This window comes from Poecilia reticulata, chromosome 10 (genome assembly GCF_904066995.2).
Source record: "Poecilia reticulata chromosome 10, P_reticulata-male-v2, whole genome shotgun sequence".
Lineage (NCBI taxonomy): Eukaryota > Metazoa > Chordata > Actinopteri > Cyprinodontiformes > Poeciliidae > Poecilia > Poecilia reticulata.
This window is the reverse complement of record NC_088839.1, coordinates 13,650,411-13,674,000: the sequence shown is the minus strand read 5'-3', so window position 1 is coordinate 13,674,000 and position 23,590 is coordinate 13,650,411. Positions and strand designations below refer to the sequence as shown.

Below are 23,590 nucleotides of genomic sequence, written 5' to 3'. Positions count from 1 at the left end.
TAAAACAGGTTTATTATTATTATTATTATTATTATTATTATTATTATTATTATTATTATTATTTAGTTTTTTTACATTTCTAAAGCTGCCAATATGCTATTGTGTGTGAGATATTTACACACAAAATTCATCCTGCCTCGTATCAACCATGCAGGCAAGTGATGGTGAAATGGTGTATAGAAAATGTTCTTTCCACATTCTGGGCCCCCAACTAAGCATTGCAAAAAGACTACAGCCTGTCTATAGTCACCATTCATTTGTGTCTATGTAAACTATACTGTAAACATATTCTGATAGCTACCTATAGCAGGGTAATGCACAAAGCTTAAATAACAGAAAACTATTTTCTTAAACACGACAATGAGCTCACTGTGCTCCACTGGCCTCCATCCACAGTCATCAGATCCACAGACAATATAGCACCTTGTAGTTGAATGAGCGAATCACTGCATGGATATGCAGACAACAAATCTGCTGCAGCTGCATGGTGCTGTTGTCATCTGAACATGGACCAAAGTCACGTCTCTGGCACCAGTATATGCCATAAAGGACTAATGCAGCTCTGAAAACAAAACAGGGTCCAACTTGGCAAGACTTTTTCTCTTCACTGTTTTTAGACAGGCTCCCCAGGGTGAACCCGAGTCTACTACTTGTAAGATTATTTTGATTTTTTTAACAAGTAGGAGACACAGCTTGACTTCTGGCTGTGCAGGGAGGCCCTGGATGTGCTGCTTGACCCTCTTCTCTAGGAACAAAAACTGCAGAACAAAGGACTTTATGTTTTTTGTTCTCCGGTTGACAAAAAGCACATTTTGTCCCCTGGTGCTGGAGAATCTGCGAGAGAGACACGTCTTCCCCGCAGGCTAATTTTCTTTTGAACTGTACAGAAAAGTATTGTTCGTGCAAAATTTCGCTGTAATAAAAACTTGGAGGACGGAAGAAGAGGACTAAGTTGGGTACAAACCTAATTCTCCTCTGCTTTAGGTCAAAGAGTAACGCTGTACAAAATCCTAAACATGAAAAAGGATGTTAGACATGTTATACGTGTCAATATACGCTCAAAGAAGCAGAGCGATTGCTATAGACATGAAGCCATATCGTATATTTACTATTTTCCTGTCGAGTAGATATTACAACTTTAAACGAAAATCTTATTTGTAAAGAGTTTCCGTTTCTTTGAGTACATCGAAGGCCACAAGATTTAAAGTTAGAGTTAAGTGGAGGTAAAAACCTTGGTTGAGCAACATTCTCTAAGCTTTACGCTAACATATGATTATTCACACAGACGCGTTCTGCGCTTCTTCACAATCTCCTCCAGGGTTCTGCTGCGAAGCCTTGGATTTGAACACAAACATATTTTAATAATTCATCGTAAAACTGAGGAGCTGCTCTACAAAAATGACCTCGCCTCCTGATGCTGCACCATTACAAACATTAGGCCTGCGTGTCACACGAGAATCTGAAAGCTAATTTAAGGTGGAGAGAAGTGAGACAAAAACCAAGGCCAGAAGTAAGCCGTTGACTCAGGCAGACGGCAATCTGCCCAGCACTGTTATTAAAGCCAATATCAAGTAATTAAAGTAAGTTATGCACACACACACACAGAAATTCTTGCTTATGTGGGACATTTTATGATTTATGTGATCCCAGTTATGGGGGGCTGATTGATGTCAAGCTGCTGCCAATGACAGTAGCGCTCCAAGGTTCTGGGTGAGATGTGAGAGACGAGCGTCACTGTGTGAATCTGCAGAAATCAGAGCTTTTAGGATTAACACTTTAAAGTAAGCTCAAAGTACATTTAATAAGAGCGATTCCTTTCCATTGTCACAAGTTGATGGGTTTTTGCTCTTTCAGGTCTAGCTCTTTATTTTCCTTTAAAAGCAAGAGGATATTGAGTTATAGTGATCACAGGAGCGAACTTTTTTTTTTTATTCTTTGGTTAGAACCTCATAGTCGATTTCATTCACACTCACACAGACCCGTCCTGTGGTTGGATATTCTCCCGCAATCTGGATTTTAAGTGAATGACCAAAACTATGTTGTACATCTTCAGATAAAAACAATTGACGTGTGAGCATCGTCACAACATCCAAAGAAAGAATTGTAAAAGCATTGCCCTGAAGCACAAATCCATGTATTGAAGAGTTCCTTCACCTAAAGTAGAATCACAGGGATTCACCATGTCAATTAAAGTGGCAGGACAGGTTATTACTCAGCACATTCAATGGGCAGAACAACAGATTGTAAGTGCACACAACTCTCCAGCAGCTGGCTCTGGTTTGACTATCAGTGTTGTGTTAATCCACTTTTACTCAGACAGCTAGTCTGAGTTTAGCTCTCTCAAAGCTACGGTTCTGTTCTTTGTGGTTTCAAGTTTCTGTAGCTCATATGACAGCGGTGTGGTTAGCAGAGTAAGGAAGGGAACTAGCATAAGTCTCATCCTGCATGAGGAAGGGGATGTTATGTTGTGTTTCATCCATGTTAATATTGCTTTCTTATTTAGCAGCATAACATTTTTGGTGATGTAGTGGAACACCAAGGTTTGGTCTTTAAGTCCTCCTGACGTGACAGGTGGCAATTAACGAGAACTGCTGATCTTTTTAATGCCAGAAAAATTATTCCACTGGGACTCACACGCAACGAGTATGAAGCATAACTTGTTTGACAACTTCACACAGCAGAGAAAGTTTTTTCTTGTGTGTGTGTTTTTTTTTTTTTTTTTGAACAAATATTTGCATGGAAGCTTTCAAGCAGAAAACCTTTGACGCCTAACAATGAACGCCTTATTGTAATCTGTCTACCATTGTTTATTGCACTGAGTGTCAGTTCTTTTAAATGTTTTACCATCTTAAGAACACAAACCTTACTGTATTGTTTTGGACTTTGATGTGACAAACCAATACAAAACAGAACTCCTTAATGGAGAGCGTCTGTGAACAGATGTTTTTTTGTTTTGTTTTTTCCCACCTTGCCACAGGTTCTTGGTTGGATTTAGGTTTGAAATTTGGCCAGTCACTCTAACACACCAACATGCTTTGATCTATTGTGTTTTTAGTTATTATCCTGCTGGGAGTTGAACCTCTCAGTTCATCTTCACATCAACTTTATCCCTGCCGAAGAAGAACATCCCCACAGCATGACGCTGCTGCCACCCAGTTTTACTGTTGGAATGGTATTTAGGAGTTTAATGTAAGGGGGGCTGATTGTACAGGCACACCACACTTTTCAGTTTTTACTCATGAAAGATTTTGAAAATGTTGCTCTTTCATCTTCATAATTAAGTGTTACCTGTGTTAATCTACTCCATAAAATCCCAATGAAACACTCTAATGTCTGTGGCTAAACGGTGGAACTGTTTCAATGGGAACTGCAGCTGTGATGCTGCTCGGTAAACCAGTAGACGTTTCCACAATTCGTACTTTACCGACTTCTCTAAACGATGCATTTCCCACTAAAACAAGACGACATAAATTTTACAAGCCGTAAACATGCTGTCAGTGCTGCCTTCGCTGTGCAGCTTTCAGAGACAGACCACAAGAGGAAATGCGTTCTGAATATCGCGACTGTGATGTTGTAATGAGTCCTTGACTGAGTTCAACACATCTGTCATCTGTCAGAGCCGCCACCCCCAAAAAGGTCAAAGAAACATTTCCACGTAAGCTGTGGCAGGCTGACTTTATAAGCCCCTGATTTTTTTTCTCTATATGAATGTGTGTAGTAGATATAAATTTGCTTTAAAATGTGTATATAAAAAAAAAAAATTTACTCAGTGTTATCTTAACTTTGGCCCGAGACTGTTTCCATCTTATGTTCAGATGTGGTAACTGAAACCGTAAATATAACATGTACATATGTGCGCTATAGGAACATAATGTGGTTTAAAGAGCTAAAAATATGGATAGCTGTGCGTCATTGTGACTAAGCCTTGCTCTGCGCCTCAGCAGGAGTAGCCTACTCTATTATTTCCTCAGTGCCGTCAGTAAGAGGAAAGTTAGCTGTACTTGACAATAGGCAAGGAACAGAGAGAGGAAGGAGGATTCAGAAACAAAGAAAGCTTTGCTGGTTTTAGGCACCATTTTATTAGGCATAATTTAAAATCATCTCACTGTTAGTTCATTTATACAAATATGTTTTTGTTATTTATAAAACAATTACAGATCTCTACAAATCAAGTTCCCAGTGTAAAAGCGTAGTACCACGCACACGGCAGCATATTGCTCCAGGACACAGATACAGACAGCCCACAGGTGTATGTTCCACTTTAACATCTACTATCCGAGTAAATTGGGGACATGATTAAAGAAAAAAAAACAAAAGGTTTTCCACAGATAGCAGTTTAAAATATTGTGCACACATACAGCCCTTGTCAGACCCTTATGGGAAATTTCACGCGTCTTTTAGTACATCTAAAAACGCATCAATGTTGTCGCACAAAACCTCATGCTTTTTATTGCTCTTCATTTATTCTAGACTCTGCACAAGCCACAATCTAGGTTAAAGTATTGAATACCCCAGATGGAAGTGTAAATAAAAATAAGCATAAGGGTTGCTATTATTGCTGCTAGCTGTAAGCACAAAGAGCTATAAAAAAATACTTTAGAAAAATATATAAAAAATAATCTAATGTGATGCAGCAACACAGACGCAGCTCTCGTTAACTACGAGCACAAGTTGCACTTGCGCTTTGCCCTCACTGCACCAAGCGAGGCAAGGATGTAAACCACAATCTGTTAAGAGTTGAGAACCCCGTTTCACAAATGCACACAAGTCTTGCTGTGCATGAAGACAGTTTAGCACCTGTCTTGCCAAACAAAAAAAACAAAAAAACGCTGCAAGGAGACAGTCATTGCTGGAAGGAACCGAGGCACAAAGATGCTTACAAAAATAAATCTGAGTTTTTTGGGTTTGTGCCAAAACTTTTCTGGTAGTACTTTTAGCAGTAAAATGCGAGCCTTTGGGGCTAGACAAAGATTTAATGGTCTTTGGTTTAGATAAGGCACCCGATCAACATTGTATAGTGGGGTTACAAAGCTACAATTTAAGTTAAAAGTTAAACCATAAAATACAGGATAACATGAATATCGCCTGATGTGAACCAGTGAGACTTATTATGGCATTACATGTTACAATGAGTGGATTACACAGTGGTTGTTCTCCGTTCACCCTAGACAATCGTGGTTGAAAAGGGAAGCATTATGGTGCTCTAGTTTATCATGTGATTAAAAAAAAAATAGCGCACAGACAGTTTACTGATCAAATAAACATGAGCTATTACAAGAAAAAATATATTCAACTTTGGCAATAACTGCACATGTAAGTTAAAAACATTTCAGGATTAAGAAAAAAAAAAAAAATCATTTACAGAGTAAATTCACAACTAATACACTCTCCTGAACCTCACCTCATGAAAGAGGAACTCTTAAGTATGTTTCTAATGGCACTCAAAGTAAGCCTGAGAAATTCAGATGTAAGACAGAAGAAAGCTAAACTGCAGTCTGGCTTCCTGACTACGTTGACTTGAGGAATGCTGCACCAGAATGTAATCGTTTGGTAAAATTACGACATTCGCTCCTCTATTAGGAAAGCGGGCAGCTCTTAATGGGTCCAGCTTATCTGCAAAAGAGCCATTAGCGCTGACTCGCAGGGAAGCAAGAGAGCACAGCAAGAGGCGGGAAGTGCAACTTGCTAGACAACTCCGACATACTAGAATGAGCCGAAGAGGAACTGCTGGGATTTGAACCATTAATATGTGCATTTGGCCAAGAGGCGACGGCATTTGTCCAGGAGTCATAACACCTTGTCTGGATTCAAGCCGACTGAAATTAAAACACTTCAAGATTCGAGATCAGGTTGTTGACCTCAAACTTGGCAGTTCATTACACATCAATTGGCAACTCAAAGGATCTTGATGGCAACTGTGCTTGAGACTCAATGAGATGCAACTTAGGTGAGAATATGAGGTAGTCACTAGTTCTCCACCTGAACAAACACAGATCTGCTTCCTCCAGTCAAACAGGGAATGGTTGGTTGATTAGGAAGTTTTGGCTTGTGGCAACCATGATAATCATTCTTTTTTTTTTAAAGCACAGAATCTATGAATCTAGAAGGTGTAAAAATTAAAAGGTGTAAATAAAAAGTTAAAATTATACGGTCTGTTGCCTTCATTTTGAAACAGTCACTTTGGGGATGCAGGCAACCCGGTGAGGTCCTCCAGGAGATGAGTAAGGAAAATTGACAGAGGTGGGTTGGAAGCAACTAGATGGCATCCTTTGTTCTACAGCCTCTCTTTTGCATCCGTGGATCTCCATCATCCCTCTCCGTAGTCCAAATCTGGGAACCATTCATTACAACAGAACGCACTTTTTGTGATTCTTCTTCGTGACTGGGTACAAAACCGCCCTCACGGCTTCCGCAAACACCTCCTTGACATTATCTTGCTTCAGCGCGGAGCACTCCATGTACTTGACCGCTCCGATCTGCTTGGCCAACGCGTTGCCCTGCTGGTTGGTGGTAGGGGCCAGACCCTGCTCCTTTAGCTTCTTCACAGTTTCGTCGTCGCCTCTTAGGTCTTTCTTGGTGCCCACCAGCAAGATGGGAACGTTGGGGCAGTGGTGGGACACTTCAGGATGCCACTTGTGCCTGACGTTTGCGTGGGAGGAAGGGCTGCCGATGGAGAAGCAGATTATAAAAACGTTGGTCTGCGGATAGGACAGAGTGCGCAGACGATCGTACTCCTCCTGGCCCGCCGTGTCCCACAGGTTGAGGCTGACATTGCGGCCATCCACACTCATCTGAGCGCTGTAATTGTCAAACACCGTGGGAATGTATTCTTCTGGGAAGGCATTGGTGGTATAAGAGATAAGTAGGCACGTTTTACCCACTGCCCCATCACCCACCACCACACATTTAATGGTCTGCATCCTGCCAACGACCACTGGGGCTGCAGCACCTGGCAAAAGAAAAGAAAATAAACACCTAAACATATCCAGATAACAACACTAAAAAGTTACAATGTTGATACATTTCTTCGTCAAGACATGATGATCTTACGGTGGCAAAGGAGGAACAAAACGACAAATTTACCAGCTTGAAAACTTGTGACAGCACATCCCAGAAAATAAGTAGTTTTACTCTGAGCTTAGCAGCTGAGCTAACTGAAGCTACCGTTAGCTTTTTGGCGTAGCTTTAATTACCGTTAACCAGACAGAGGTGCCTTATTTCTAGCTGTTTAATATCTAATGCAGTCGAGAAAACTGTACTTAATCAGTGGATAATAAAGGAACCGGCAGCAACACGCACCTTTATCTACTTCTTAATATTTCATTTATAACACTAGGCGTTCCCCCAATGACTAGAATCAAGCTAAGGAACTAGCTCGTTTGTTGCTAACGGACTAGCTAATTAGCAAACAAGCTGAGCATTAATTTCAAAACACTTTATAAAAGGCTGATTTCTGCGAGCTTACTTGTCTAACAGTTACCCAAAAATATGTTTTATTCTAATCTGTACCTCAAACGTAATCATTTGCTGTGAAAAGTGAAATATGGATAAGTTAGTGACTTACCGCCACTTAGCTTTCGATCTTTTCTTGCCTGGTATAGTCAATCACAGCCGCATCCGGGGAGTTGCCCATTACGTAAAATCGACGTAGGTAGCGTAGGCTGGTAAATGTAGTTTCACTTTCGTGATAGCCGTTTTCTTCCTCCAGATGGCGACGTTAGTCTTTTTTTTTTGGATCGACTTTTAAACTTGTTTTATCCAAACTTTAAGGATTGTGAAATCCATCGAAATGATTAAAATATGAAACATATAAATCTGAAACTTCAGTTTTCTGCACATGTTCACATAGAATATTATTATTTTTATTTATATAAGAAAATATAATTCATCAATGAGTAAAAAGGTATAAAACAACTTTATTTACAGAGTGTGCAAATGTTAAAACTACTCTTTTATGCTTGTTTGTATTTTGTGGGTTACATTTGGTCAAATTACATCGACAAACTTTAGTCTATTTCATTAAGATTTTACATGATATAGCTACCAGCACAAATGATTGCTTAATTGCAAAAGGAGCAGTATATGTGCTTTTTAACATTCTTTTTACAAATTAAAATCTGAAAGTGAGCCATGCATTTGGATTTAGCACCTTTAAGTTGATACCTTTAAAAGTTACTGCAACCAGCGTACAGAAATCACTTAACTAGTGAATAGAGTAATTGTGATTCTGTGTGTAATTATCTCAGTATAAATGCAATTTGTTTCATGATGGTTTCAGAAGTTTGTTAGAGAATATTAGTGCTCAGAGTTGATGGTAAGCTGGATTGAGTTAAATACATGACAATACTGGAAGACAACTTGTTAAAGGCTGCAAAAGTATTGAAATGGAATGAAGGTTCATCTCTCAGCAGGATAACATCCCAAAAATATCAAAACACAACTACAATATAATGGTTCAGATTGCAGCATCAGCTTACTTTGGAGTATACTATATTAAAATTAAGTTTTCTCAAAATTCCTGATTATGAAAATATGTCTGGTATGCGATTAGAACCATTGACTTCTTCTCTGGCTTATTTCACACAATTTCATTTCACATGCATGCTAATCCCTTCAAGAGGTCAAATAAAGTCATGTAACTAGCTTTGCGAATATTTCAAGACAAACTTTAAAAGTCATACTTGGTATTATTGCACTTAATGTCTTGAGCAACCTATTCTTGTCAATAAAGGCACTGTGTTATAGCCTGCTTTAGACACAAACAAAGTAGGCCTTTAAAAAACCTGTTCCCAGTATGGTGGAGTTCATCCCGTCAGACCCAGTCTGAAAACCTTAACATCACTTCATCAGCCCTATTTTGCCATAATGTCACATTAAAGCAGAACTAACTAACTCTATAAAGTGGCCTGTTTTCTATTTTAGGTGTTTTGTCCTGGAAATGCTGGTGATGATGTCATCTCTAAGCACCGCAGCAGGTTAAAAGGCCAACTGCTGACCAACAAGTGCAGACTCCAGATCACAAAGAGGCACCGGTTTATTGCCTTTCCCAAGAAGTTTTGGCGTCACTGCAGGCTATAAAAAGAGAATTCCCACTGGGACCCTATGCCCACAGTCACCCTCCACCCCAGGCCTCGCACACCCCTCCATTTCTGCCAGGAGATTCCACAAGACAACTATAGCATTTCCATGGCAACAGTCACTAAAAGAATCGGGGGTGAGTGTGTCAAGAGATGCAGCAAGAGGCAGTTTTAAACAAGAGGGAGGGGGGAAATGAAGGTCACAAGAGGGGTTGTTATTGTGGATGAATGGAGAGTAAAAATTTTCAATGCAAGCACAAACATGACAAGGCCTCGACATAGTATTAAACTTTTTCATATTTTGCCATTTTACAACCAAAAAATAATTTATCAGGACTTTATAAGGAAACCACAAGACTTCAAGTTTGCCATTCGTTATGAAGAATAAAGAGGATGCAGAAGACATATGGAAAAGCTGCTCCAATCAGATGAAACCAAAATTTCAGAAATATCTTATAATATAAACACAGCAGAAATATATTTTCCTTAGTTAGCATGCAACATAGTCATAAACATTGAAAGACAGAGGGCACTACGCTCAAGACATTACTGGAAGACAATCTGTTAGGAGACTCAAAAAAGTTCTCCAAAGACACGTTTGATTGCACCCAAAAGAGTTTCTACAACTGGAGGCTAAGCCTTGCCTCCAGCAAGGTTTAGCCTTGCTGGAGGCAAGGCTAAACCTCTATAACTTTATTTGTTAAATACATTGATATATGTGGTTGTATTGGGACAAAATGTGGAAAAAGCACTGTGCATATTATACAAGAGTCTTTCAAAAACTGAAGACACTTATTTTCACAACAATGTCTTTATTATTTCTTTGACTTTTTTTTTTTTTACAAATACATATCTCAAAGTGAATAATTATACTCAATAAAGTTATAGATTTTTATATAAAATAAAAATACAGTAACCATCTCTTTAGGCCTCTTTTCAGTTTTGTAAAGTGCAGCTTTTTCTTGAGGCCAGTTGGCAACAAAATTAACTGTTCAATATAGTACCAGGATCAAGTTCAAAACACTGATTACTCAGGCATAGGCCACAGTGTGCATAACATTTGGATTACTTTCTTGAAAACTGCATTTCTACCCCAGAATATCAATTAAAACAACATCCTAAAGTGAAATGTTCCTCTAAGTGTTAAGGCTGTTCTACTGGAAGAGGTCTTCTATTGCTGTCCTACTGCCTGCAAAGGACATAAGCAGGTGTCAAAAGAGGTAGATTGTAGAAAATGCACTACCCTGCAAATGTGTAAAAGACAAGATGTAAAGTATTTCAAAAGCTCTCAGTGGCAAATCAAACATATAAACCAGACACTCAAATAGACAAAAGATTTTACTTAAGATTAATTCAAATCAACTCAATGCTTAGTTAGAACTGAAAAATACCTAGAAATTCATACAGACATGGAAAATTTCACAGCAAGCCCTTCCATCATCTCCACAAGGGCTGAGCTGTAGCAGCCCGGGGCATTTTGAGACCAGGTATCCGGGAAGCAGCTGGAGTTTTAGGGCTAGCAGGTGAGTTGCTGGCACAGGTTGTTGTCTTAGCTGATTTACTGCGGGCAGCTGAGATGACAGTTGTGCGTATGTTCTTGGCAGTGGCTGAGGACGGGCTGCTAGCCGTCCGCGACTGGGATGGCAGTTGACACTCAGAGTTCGGAGCAACACGTTTGGACACACGGGTGGGAGCTCCTCTGATAAATGTAGACTGAGTGCTGCCACAGACCTTCTCTTGTGGAGTTCTGTCTGAAGACCTCCGAGTCAAAGCGGACTTCTCTGCAATCTGTGACTCGTTTGCGATTCTCTCCCGTGTGCTTGTACTTCGCTTCACTTCCGCCTGAGCTATAGTTGGTCGAACAGAAGACGACGAGCGAACTGAAGCGCTGCGGGGAATGGACGGGAGTGCAGGAAGCGGTGGGTTAGCAGGCGCTGGAGCTCCGTTGGAAGCCTCGGTTTTGGAGTGCACTCGGGGTAAGCCTGAGCTGTTGGAAGGGAGTGTCCGTGACACAAACCCCCTCTTCGCCCCAATACCACTACGCATAAAGGTCTTCACAGTTCTAGCATCTTCTTTTGATGCAATAGACACTGGAGCAATCCCCTGGTGCAGGTTGACATCCCTCTCCTTCCTCCACTTTGAGCAAAGACTTGGTGAAGGTCGTGGAAGTGGAGAGGTTGGGGGAGTTAGTGTCTCATATGACCGCAGACCTTTTACCAGAGTATGGCACTCCAGTGTTTCACCGACACGTGGGAATGACCTGGCAGTCTCTTTATCTGCAGTTGGCAAATCAGAGGCCTCCTCTGGCTGTGAATGACCAAACTCTGGCAGACTGGAGGGCATCCAGTTCTCCTTCACTGGGGTCAAAACCCCTCTAGTTTCTCCATCTTTTGTTAAACTTTTATCGGGTACAGATGTTGTGGCACTTATTTTAACTGTTGCACTGTACTTTGTCTGTGGCTGGAATGATACTTCCACTGCAGATGATTGTAATTTGGTCCCAGTCTTTGTATTTCTGTCAGAAAGTGTTCCACAGCTGTTATTGGACTCATGAACTGAAGAGCTTCCAGATTTACTCTGAACAGAACAATTACTATTGGACGGCCTACGTCTGTAAACAGAGGTCTGGCTTTTCACACCTTGGGCTGATGTATTGGTACTTACAGCAGCAGACTCTATGCTAGAACTGTTCAAAGTCATGTTTTCAGGAGAAAAGTCTGCCTTTTCTTTGTGTCCTGTTGGTTTCAGTTGGTCATGTGGAGAGTAAGAAATGCTCTCAGGCCCATACTGCTTCATAGTGAAGCTTTTTCCATGTTGAGAAGAACTAAATACTGCAACGTGGGAGTCTTTTACTGCTTCCATTCTCCGTTTTGATGTTCTAATCCCTCTTTCCAGAACAGATTCTTGGTCAAAGGGGGAACATCCGCCATCGGTCTCTGGCGAACTGCAAAGTATAGCACTGGTTTCGTGGTCTGAGGAACTGTTTGAGTGATAACCAGTGGATGTCGGACTACTCCCCAAGACAGAAAAACTCTTGAGAATAGACGAACTGCTGAGATGGGTGTCATTTTGCATGTGGTGCATGAATCTACGAGAATCAGCGGTTCTAAGACTACGGCGATTCCAGGTGTAGTTCAGGTTCTTCTCTAAAAGTCTCTCCAGTTCATCCTGGTTTTCTTGACAGTGAGGCTCTCTGGCAAGACTCAGCCCAAGGTCCAGCCCTGTACAAACGGCAAGAGACCGACGCTTCTCCACAATCTCTCGTTGACGTTCTAGACGTTTCTGCTCCTTGAGGTCCCGTTCCTCATTTTCCTGTTTAGAAATGTAAGAAAAATGAATCTCGGTCATTATAAAGTGATCAACAGAGCAGTTAGGTGTTTTTGTGACCTTCCAAGGCATCTCACCTGAACGGCTCTTTGGAACCGATGGCAAAACAAATGAAAAACCTTGCACGCCTCCTCTAGCTTGAAAGTGCTGTCATCTTCACAGAAAAACTCCATCAATGCTTGACTCGACATCCTCATACCCTCTACTTCGTCATCGGCCTCTTTCAGCCGCTCATCAGCCCTCTGAACACAGACGACACATTTTCAGACACAGATTTTCATTCGTATTGATCTTTATTTCAAACCAGATGTCAAACCAGTGACGTATACCTCCAGAAAGGATTGTGTCTGTTGCTTAATCTCTGTCTCATTCTCTACATTTGTCTTCAGTTCAGCCACTCTGCTTTTTAACTTTGTCAGGTCATCTAGCACAGCTTCTTCACACAACCTGCAGAGATAAACAATAAGCACTGTTGTAACTCTTGTATGTCTAAAAAAAAAAAAACTGCATGTCTAAAATACAAATAAAAGAGATAAAACTGAGTAAAAAAATGTGTTTGCAAAATCTAAAGTGGAAATACAGACATGGTTTCAAACCTTTATTAGATAAATACACCGTTTTGAAAAGCCCATTAGCTCAGTTGTTGGCTCGGAGTAACAGATTTGTCTTAACCCCCTTTCACTCTAGCAACTAACTGCAGCTGCAGAGCGAGGGAGTGATTAAAGAATGCAGTGGATTGCAATGTTTTAGCAGACTACAAGGAGATATTGTTGTTTCTGAGTGGCCTTTGTTATGTTCCCTCAGAACTAATCACCACAGAATCCAGGATTCAACAGAATCCAAGGTTTGGGAAGAGACTGACCTGGAGGCAGAGCCAACGTGGCCTAGTTGGCTGGGAAAAGAAAGTAAACTCTGGTCTTTTTTCACAGCTTCCTGTGGAGACAAAAACAATTGATTATCTTCTCCATTGTCTGAAAGGATACAATACGCAAGTTGCAAAAAAGATGACAATGAATGCACTCTGTGGACCTTTTTGTTTCAAGAGAACACTTTGGCATTGTTTTGTACTTTGCTGCCTGAAATAATTTCTCCTTACAAGAGCTCTTCTACCTTTTTATTATATTTAGCTTTTCAAAAGTGAAAAAGTGTAGGCCCAATGACCTGCAGGAGGCATCAATTTGTCAAGCATGTGGAGTACAAATGATGACAAGTTGTTAGTCTAGACTGTTTCATTGTGATTTTCAACAAACTACTTGAGTATTAAACAGTCAGATAGAAACTGGCCCTCAACAAACCTATGGAATTTTTCTTTTTCTTTTAGAATGCAGCAAAAGTCCTGAGGTTGGGATTCAAAACTCACATCACGTCACTGAAAATGTTTCTTCCAGTAAATCCACCCCCCCAAACTGAAAGAGCCTAATTAATAAAAGCCAGATCAAACAACAGCTAATGTCAACAGGTTTGAGTAATGACCACTATCGCTGACCTCTGACCTGCATTTTCGCAAGAATTATACACATTCGTTTCAGGAGGATCTATAAACACCAGCTGGATACATTAAAAGACCAAAGGATGTTTATAAACAAAGTTGCAAACTGTGTTTATAAATTCAAGTTAAAACAGTCAGTGACTATCAAAGCAGGTATTATGTGCCATTGTACTCTTATGATTATATCAAAAAAAAAAAAAAAAGGATGATAGCAGACAAAGACCTCACGGTAATCCGGGGAGATGTACCCCCTGTCCAGGTGCACCTTTGACAGGCTATAAGTCCAGCACAGAGCTACTGTCAGCACTAAGACATACAGGACAGGCAACCATGTACAAATGCGCTCACAAATACGTGCAACTTACAATGGTCAACAGACCAGCACGTGTTTCTGTAAGCTGGAATGACGCCTTTTACTGGGAGAAAACCTCCACATATGTTGGGAGAATATGCAAACTCCTCCCTGAAGTACCCTGGTCTGTATTCAAATTGCTGTTTTCAGGCAATAGTGCTACCAACTCTCCCCACTGGTGAAACAAGCATCTCCCCTCCCAACTTTATCATACAATTCAGAACATTACCATAGCAACGAAATGCAGCAAATTCATCCCTGGCTTGTTGGCTTTGGTGTCTGCCAATTTGAGGAGTGATGAAATTCGAAAACCAGCCGCATTCCCCGAATATCCACCCTGAAAAGAAACGCAGACAACTTTAAACAACGGATGAAAACCTCGAATGCAAACCTCAAACAATCAACAGCCGAAGCATAAGCTGAAAATAGCTGATCTCGCATTTTCAGAATCATTCAATAACTGAACGACTGACTGGCTGGCTACTCACTGCATTCATGTAGTTCCCTGCTTTCAGCACCAGACGGAGGATGGAGTGCAATTCGGGACAGCTCAGCAATTCTAGGAGTGTAAAGATAATCAATATTGTGCCTCAGGGCTTAAGCAATGACAATTAATGTGTATCCAGCTGACATCAAGGCCATGAAACAAGTCAGCAACTTTTATCCCCCCCAAAAATAGCAGTGCATGCAGGTTTCTAGTTAGCCTGAATGCTAAATAGCTTATCTCACTTCCACCGTGGCGCCTGACAACCACTCAAGTCTAAACACAAGAATTTTAGCAGGCCTATACAGTCCCAAGTCTTAATGGTGGTGGAGTACACAACTCCCTGCTGTTACTTTACCTCTTGCCGCCTCCCTCAGACATCTGGCTGCCACACACAGAGAGGTCAGAGCGGGGTCAAACTCTTGCTGTAGGATCATGGCATCCAGACGGAGCCGAAAACTGGTGAAAGAAAAACGAGTGAGACGGATCGAACGGCAACAAGGGTTGACTGATGAGACAAAGAGGCACTCGAGATCATTCTTCTGTTCAACAGACATGACAGGGTTGAATAAAGAAGGCTGGGGCAGAGTGAAAAAGTAACAGAAATGTTTTGGGATGGCTGTACATCTGTATGTTTTGTTGGGGGGTGAGGGTACCTGGGAACTTCCACTAAAAGCAACATGAAAAGATCAGGCTCTCCGAGACAGCTCTGTTCTCCACAGAACCTCCTAAGGCGACATTCCTGAAAGAAAGAAAGAAAAAAAGATATATGCTGTTAAAAAAAACAACTTGTTAAGATTCAGGTCCAATATATTTCAGCAGGATCTTCGTCTGGAAACAGACCACATCATACAAAGTGGTGTAATGGCAAACTTTTGATCATCCTAACTAAAGCCAGATGAGTGAAGAGGAGCAGCGTGGGGGGAGGTGAAGAGGAAGCAGACTGTCAGTCGTTGTCTTTGCACGCTAGATTAAACCCTTTACCTCCTCGCTGTCAGGAAGCAGTTTGGAGAGCTCTGCGAGCTTCTCTGCTCCGTAACGATCTCCAACACCGTGCGTGATATCTTCAATGATCTCCTTAGCCGGCCTGCGGAAAGAAATGCACCAGCTCATTTCACATTGCCAGCTTAAGACAAACAGAAAACTGGATGCGTGCTGCGTAAGACGAAAAGTCTGACGCAGCAATAATAAAAGAAAGTGCCTAGAAGACAAACAAAAGGCAGACATGCTCAGGAGACAACCGAGGACTTTGGTGTGTCATGAGGAGGGACTGAAACCGAGACAGCCGTTTAACCCCTGCTTTACTTTCTTGGAATGAGACCAGGATTTACTATTCCAGTAATTTTTCACTATTTTCCCCTTCCTGTTACATTCCGCCACCGATGATCAGAGAGTAATTCTCGTCAACCAGTTCATCTTATCCTTATCTAAAACTGTCAAAGAATCAATTATTTTGGAGGAACGTTCTTTCTGAACAGCTAATCTGCTGGAAACAAAACCCAGAATGCAATGACGTACATAAAAACCAAAAACTAAATGATATTTAAGTCTCTATAAGACAAAGAAAACACCAAACCAGATTTTGTTTAAGCCCCAATTGGGCTAACAAAACTTTTACTGTGTCACTCTTTGTGACAGGCGCCAAACAAGACAAATACTTAAGTCTTTTCACAAAAAAAAAAGTTTATTCCTGCAAGTCCCAACAAATCGTTTAGAAAAGAAAGCATCTCCAGTTGAGAATCTCATGGTGGCATGGCAGCATTGAAACCTGGCACTTTCCATGACTCTGTGAGCAAGCATTGCATAATTGTCAACACAATAGTTCAGGGAGCCCTAGAGGTTAGTGTATTTAAGCTCACCTAAATGGTTATGAAACAACTCCTTCCATCATAATAGGTGCAGCTTTAAACCACACAAAGAAGGTTTTAGGGGATGGCTGACGAAGACAACCCACTGGTGGATTCTCAGTCAGCAGGGGGGCAGATTTAAGATGAGCCATTCTTTACGGGCATCAGCAGGTGTCACCTCGGTCTCCTAAAGAGCTACTTACTCATAGGCCTCCTTAAAACTCCAGCTGCTTAGTTTTCCCTGGCAATACAGCAGACATCCCCCACTGATGGGGTTTTACACCTCTAACACCCGTTAACGCCTGACATATGGCTACTTTCCGCAGTTCAAGTCAAGTACTAATTCCTTGGGTCCATTTGGAAACATTGGTATTCCCTCTTTTTCTGAACCCACTTTTAGTTTAGGTTAATTTGGTCAATTAACCTAATTGACCAAATGTGGGGGGTGAAGCTAAGATGCAAGGTTTGTAAGGCACTTTCTTTACGTATGCTTGTGTAAACACAAAGTTCACAAAATACTTTTTCTGCATTAGCTTTTTCTGTGCTAATGCAGAAAAAGCTAATGCTTTTGACCTGGTATTGAAATATACCAGGTCAAATAAACGTTTATGTCAGACAAAGATTATCAGTCAAGTAGTCTGGTGGTTCTTTGGTGCCTGAAAACCTGGACAATTTCTTGATATCCAGAGACAAGTTAGTGATCTTAAGCTTTAGTGCAGCCGGGTTATGTCACAGTACAATGATCCAAAGTACACAACGGTTCCACTGCCGAGTGGCACAAAAAACAAACCAAAAAAACACCCAATAGACAGGATTTGGAGTGGCCTAGTCAAAATCCAGACTTAAACCCAGTTGAGATGCTGTGGCATGATTGTAAACAGGCTTGCAAACTGTTCAAATAATACAATTCTGCAAAGAAAAGTGACCCAAAATTTCTTCCCAGCATTGCATAAGGCTCACTGACCGTAACCACAAACACTCAGTAGCCGTCGTTACCGCCAAGGGTGGAACAACCAGTTTATGAATTATTTTTTCACACTGGTGCAAGTTGGTTTAGGCTTCTTTCAGTTTTTAATAAACACTTATTTCAAAATTTCATTTTACATTTATTCTGGTTGCCTTTCATATTAAACTAGATATGATTAGCTGAAACATTTAAGTCTGACAAAAAAGAAAAAAACATTTGTAGTACTGTAAAAACATTTTGTTCAACTTAAAGTCCAGTTGCAATGATAAATAAGTCAAAAACTGCATAATATATTAGATGCATTCAAACTATTACTGTACAGAAGTTCCCACAGAACTTTCTGGACTGCAATTAAGATTATAATTTAAGATACAGAATCTGTGCCTGTAATATAGTTATAGCGACGCTCGTTTGATTGCAGCATAAAATGCTCATTAACTTATTAAGAAATCATAGCTAAATTATTTTTCATGCTGAAACAGAAGAAGCTAATTTTAACAAAACCTTGTTGCTGAGATGGATGCAATAAATCTCACTATATTGGGTGCATGCTTGCTATGAACCCCATTAACACAACTATCACCACTAATAAAGTTTCAGTGACATAGAAAGAAAGCAGCAGTAAATCTTTAGCTTTGATCAGTTAAAAACTTCAAATCTATAAAGGAGTTACGAATCTTACATTTTGAATTGCCGCAGAAATATTCCTATGTTCATGCTGCGCTTGGAATCCAGTAGGAAAATCTGTGAAGAAGCATAGAACACATATATAAACCACTTAAGACCAGGAACACCAAGCAAAAATTGCCAAAAGGTTTGTGGCCATTTAAACGGTCTGACCTCTCCCAGGCTATCCTGTGGGGATCTGCACCGTAGCAGCGCCGAACGTCGCCTCAGCGTCACAGTTCTGTCCCTTGGCGTGCTGTCCTTCTGCCCAAACAACTCGTCCAGAGAATGGAGGTCAATAGGAAACTCATCCTCGTCGGGGGCCGCGCCGCTCCACACGCTCTTCCTGCCTTCCACCTTCTCTTTGGGGATGCGCTCCCAGTTCAGCTTCCTCAGCCGACTCTGACGTACAGTATCTGCCGGGCTAAAAGGTGAGGAGGATGCAGACGGTGGTGGAGGAGGAGGTGGAGGGGGAGGAGGAGGCGGAGGTGGTCCTTGAGGTGCAGCCTGCACCTGACGTGACTCCATGGCTGTCGCTACCACGGCATCGGCGGTGGGCTTAGTTCCATGAAGGGCATGAGATTCCTTGACGGTCACTGTCAGGTTGATGTGCATAGAGGCTGTCTGGTAGTTAGAGGACGGGGTTACCACAGGTGAGCAGGCTTTGCGGCCTTGCTCTAGAGAAAGTCTTTTTGCTCTTGGTCCACGTTCAATCCATAAAGTCTAGGACACAAAAACCGATTAGAAATCAAGAAATCAAGACCAGCTAAAATGCTGATGACTTGCATGAAACGTGGATTCATTTATTATTTTATTTTCAACCTGCTTCTCGTGCAAAAGACCCCCCTGGTCTAAAAATCCAGCCGGTGACTCAACTTTCACTGGAGATATCAAAGTATTTTTACAAGAAAGTACAAGGAAGGCAAGATGAGCTCTTCCCATATGTGGGTTGTTTGAACAGCTTGTCTCATCCTGTTCAGATTCACCTCATTGCATGTGCACACACACATACACACACACACACACACACGCACGCACGCGCACACACACGCGCGCACACACACACACAGGCACTCTTCCATCATAGATCTTCCTTTCTAATTATAAAACAAGGAGACACCAAAGACAAGCAAAGACGCAAAGTTAACCAAACAAACAAATGAAGGGTCAGCAGCAGCACCACAGAGCAACACTTTTCTTACCAACATCTGAAAGACATACACACTCTCGCACATCCAAGTTTTAGACTGGAACAGTGACACGTTTTTTTCTCTACTTCCAGTAAAAATCGGATTAATTATGCATCTTTTGTCTCGGCGTTTAACATACAATGGCTTTATCTCTTGTCTGCCATGAGTCATAGCTTTCGGAAAACTACAGGCCAATCTGATGACCAATCTGTTTCATGGAGATCCGCATGAGCACGCTGCAAAAGCCACAGCCAGTAATCTGATCAATTCATGAGATCTGCATCTAGACACCATTTAATGGGACCTGCATCCTCATAGCTGAAGAATATCACGCGAGAAAATTCGTTTATTACTTTACATGTGCTTTTTTTTTCTCTCCTTAATGTGTTGCAGGGGATAGAAAAAGAGTAAAACAGTCTAAAATAGTTTAAAATAAACTTTTTACATGTTGCCATTTGTTGTAAAGTAGTATTCCACGAAATATTGCTTATTCCAGCACAATGTAAGATACCCAACAACATCTCAGCTTAGTTTTAAGTAAAAATAAAAATCACAGTTTTGCTCATTTTCGTTTCTGCTTCAGAGCCAAGTCAGGTTGTTTGTTTGACTTACCTGATGGCCACAGAAGTGAGTCTAAAAGCCGACATAAAAACCCACGACCACCGATATCGGCTCCATTCTCTTACGCTCACTTTGTCTGTAAATTCCTTTATTCCTAAAAAAAAAAAAACAACTTATTGCGTCCCGCTCGCTGCAATCTCGCGTCCTCCTCAACTTGTAGGGAAACTTCCACACTGCTCCATCGCGAGCGCGCAGGCGCGCACCCCCACATTCACATGCGCTTTTCTCCCGCATCCTCCCATTTTTCCCATGGGCGGACTGAGGGTTGTCAGGTGGTATAAGGTCAGTCTTCAGCGTCTCGACATCCACGGGAATGTATGGGATATCTATAATGAAACGTGTGACTTTCTAAGTAATATTCAGCCAACCCAAGTACTGTGGCTACGACTTCCAAAACAATATACCTTTTTAAAAATAGTAATAAGAAAGCATTTCCATGTTTTAAAGTCTAATTTAGTTGTTTGCAACGCCTGCCAGTCCAAAGTAAGACTGCAGTCTTAACTGCCTTGGGAAAAGATTCACACCCCTTAAACGTTTTTTCACATCGTGTCAAGTTGACGCCATTTTTTTTTTTCAATCAAAATTTAAATGAAGTTTTAGCTAACAAAAGTGAAAAGTATGAATTATGAAGTGGGGAATTTTTACAGCAATAAATCTGAAACATGAGCTGTGTGTTTCTGTTCAGCCTTTACGCTGACAAACTGTCAGGAGGAGTCACATAATTTGTATCTATAGTAAATGTATACGTAAATTTCAGCTTTTTTTGAAGGCTTGAAAGATTTATCAGAGTAGATTAGTGTGTAGACTAAGAAGTGGAGAAGTTAATAGCAGGTGTCCTGCAATAAAGAGCAATGCGTGATATCCTGTATCCTTTTTGTCTCACCTGTTGCTTTGAGTTTTGAGTTAGTATAATATACTACATAAATAAAGTTATTTGAATTGAATCAAATAAGATCTCAATAAGACTGAGGGTTGTAAAAAGGCTCCATGGGTGTGATTTTTAATTTTTTTATTTTTGCAAGTCACTGTAAAGCATGCCTAATGTCGGGAATTGTGCAGACAACATGATATGTCTCTGTTTCAGGTTTATCATCAAATCGGTGAAATATATTTGGTGCAGAGAACCTTGATTGTACCTAGAGGGATATGCTATTGAGAAACTGAGAGAAGGAGCAGATCGGTATCAGACATGGGAAATGATGTCTGCATCTCCTCCCTGAAGCAAGAATGACACATGCATGAAAACTAAGAGGCTAGAAGTCCCTTTAGGGTGCTGAAACGTCCCAGGTGGTGAGATACAGACCCATGACGCTGACCTTTCATCTGAGGTGATGGAGCACTCCTGGCCCACGCCACCTAGCTCTCTGCGGCTCCGGCTCAGGTAGCCGCTTTCACAGGCCGCGCTGACAGACCCTCTTCATCACGTGTGGGACTGCAGCAATTAGCAGGTTATGACCCCAAATATCTGGCTTTTATTGTGCTTTATCCGTGGGGTATGTTATGGTGCGCCTTGCCAGAATAAACTTCTCTCAGGAAATTTTACTTTCTGTCCGGCCGCGCTCTCCTCAGAGTACGGTACACCACTTAGAATACGAGGAAATGCCTCTGATGAGAGACAGCAGCTTTATAGTCCATGAAGGGCCTGAACAACCTGACACAATTACACCTATAATGCCAGCATTTATGTAGCGAGGACATTGCAACAGTGATTAATGAACAGCAGGGACTTAACTTGGCTTCCCTCACTGGTTTCAATAAAATGGGTTGGACTGGAAACACACAAACAGTCTTCTGGCTGGATGAAATAGAGAACATCGGTGTTTGTGTGTCTCTCTCTTGGCTCATCGTTTTATGAATGAAGGTGCTCATTTGTAACATTTGCAAGTATTTATCCAAGACGGGAAAGAGAGCTTTGAGATTTTTCTCTTATGTGTGGCCTTTCTTTGATGTCTAAATCTGCTATACTTCATTTCCTAATGGAGACATAAGGCGTAAACACGAGACCGCAGTGCCAACTGCCCTGTAGCTCAGCTCTTAGATCAGTGGGGCTGCTGCAGCCACGGCGGCCAGCTTTAGCCCTTCATCGTCTCCCCTCCTTAATCTCACTTTGAAGTCCTGGAAGAGTTGCTTAAAGGTGAACGCTATTAGCTCCCACCTCCCCTTCTTTAAGCACATGTTGGAGATATACTGGTTTTTACAGTACTCTGAAACAATCCCAGAAATCAAAATACACCAAAAAAAAAAAAAAAAGTGTTTTGCATATTCTGTTTTGACACGGTAATCAGATTCTCTGCAGTGACCTCTGCCGAAATTGGTTTTTACGCCGCACAAATGAATCCGGATGTGGCTAGATCAATGGAATAGATTTATTTATTTTATTTTTTTCCAGATGCACCGTATAGTTTGTGAAAGAGGCAGTAAAATTGTCCCATGTGGAAGTATTGATGCTATGAGTGAGGGGTTTTAGTGTTGATCTGCCTCTGGTTTGCCTTCTGGGTCTAGGCCACTTCCATGCTTGAGTGAAATAGGTCAGAGTGACTGTTGCTCTGTGGGGGAACTAACCACATTCATGTGTGTAGTTGTGCAAGAGGAAAGCTGTGCGCACACACACGCACACACACGCACACACACACACACACACACACACACACGCACACCCCCCCCACACACACACACACACACACGCGCACACGCACACACACACACACACACGCGCACACACGCACACACACACACACACACACACACACACACACACACACGCACACACACACCTGGATCTTATTCCAGACTGAGGGGATAGCAGGTCTGGAGTGGCATTCCTAATCCAACCCAGCTTTCTCAGATCTTTCTTGGTCTTCCAGCTGCACTCAGATCATGCGCAATTGTCCTGAATGACCCAACAAAGATCTCTGCCTCTGGTCAGAGGACCTGATAAGTAGTGACAATAAGAGACAGGCAAGGATATGTGCACAAGCAACCATATGTGAACACACATTGGTTAGTTTCTGACTTTTTTTTTTTTGATACCCTATTCTGTACTGTACAGAAAACTATTTAAGGCTGCAGACAAGAAGCCTTATTCAGGTCTGTATCTTGTTCTGTTGTCTTAGACTGAGCTGGGCTGAGTATGTGTGCACATCATATTATGTTTTTGGTGCATTAAATGGCCCCAGGATAGACAGAAAGGATGCATGTGGTTTGTGTTGATGTGGCTTTGCATAATTTGTTGTATTACTCGGTTTAAACTCTGCAGGGAAGAGGAAAGGCTGAGGTGCCTATGGTCAGTTCTCCATGGGGGGGAAGGGTTGACCTCACTAGTCTTCGCACATCTGGCCACTGGAGCCATTTCCGACTCCAATTAGGATTTCCTGAGACTCAATAAAATGGATTATTGGCCCACAAAAACAGCCCGGCGGACTCACCCACCCATCCATTGTCTTCAACAAATTCAGCTGCTGCGCTCATCGGACTGAACAGAGCTACAGCTGTGCCGTTTCTTTCATCTAAGATCTAAACATTTTGTGTTGTGCCTTTCTAAAGTATTCTTACCTCTTGGACTTGTTTACA

General features: G+C 41.4%; 2 protein-coding genes across 2 annotated transcripts; both read right to left on the bottom strand.

Annotated features, from left to right (window-relative positions):
* Positions 1-4,055: 4,055 nt before the first annotated feature.
* LOC103471172 (rho-related GTP-binding protein RhoG-like) lies at positions 4,056-7,720 on the bottom strand. Its single transcript, XM_008420008.3, has 2 exons — positions 7,565-7,720; positions 4,056-6,949 (listed from the first exon to the last, which is right to left on the bottom strand). Exon 2 carries the CDS (start codon positions 6,918-6,920, stop codon positions 6,345-6,347), a length of 576 nt encoding a protein of 191 aa, XP_008418230.1. The 5' UTR covers positions 6,921-6,949; positions 7,565-7,720; the 3' UTR covers positions 4,056-6,344.
* Positions 7,721-9,796: 2,076 nt separating this feature from the next.
* fhdc2 (FH2 domain containing 2) lies at positions 9,797-20,524 on the bottom strand. The gene is made up of 12 exons (XM_008420007.3): positions 20,012-20,524; positions 18,384-18,932; positions 18,226-18,287; positions 15,714-15,816; positions 15,386-15,471; positions 15,088-15,188; positions 14,734-14,804; positions 14,475-14,582; positions 13,267-13,337; positions 12,734-12,851; positions 12,482-12,646; positions 9,797-12,389 (listed from the first exon to the last, which is right to left on the bottom strand). The coding sequence occupies exons 2-12, from the start codon at positions 18,822-18,824 to the stop codon at positions 10,515-10,517; spliced, it is 3,201 nt and encodes a 1,066-aa protein (XP_008418229.2). The 5' UTR covers positions 18,825-18,932; positions 20,012-20,524; the 3' UTR covers positions 9,797-10,514.
* Positions 20,525-23,590: the final 3,066 nt, after the last annotated feature.

What these genes read in the sequence shown, in the direction of transcription:
- LOC103471172 (XM_008420008.3), bottom strand. Translation starts at nt 6,920, where the DNA reads ATGCAGACCATTAAATGTGTGGTGGTGGGTGATGGGGCAGTGGGTAAA.
- fhdc2 (XM_008420007.3), bottom strand. Translation starts at nt 18,824, where the DNA reads ATGCACATCAACCTGACAGTGACCGTCAAGGAATCTCATGCCCTTCAT. An exon ending in TGCTGCATTTCGTTGCTATG is followed by an intron (nt 13,338 to 14,474) that starts GTAATGTTCTGA and finishes TTGTCTCCACAG; the next exon opens with GAAGCTGTGAAAAAAGACCA. An exon ending in AGACACAATCCTTTCTGGAG is followed by an intron (nt 12,647 to 12,733) that starts GTATACGTCACT and finishes GTCTGTGTTCAG; the next exon opens with AGGGCTGATGAGCGGCTGAA.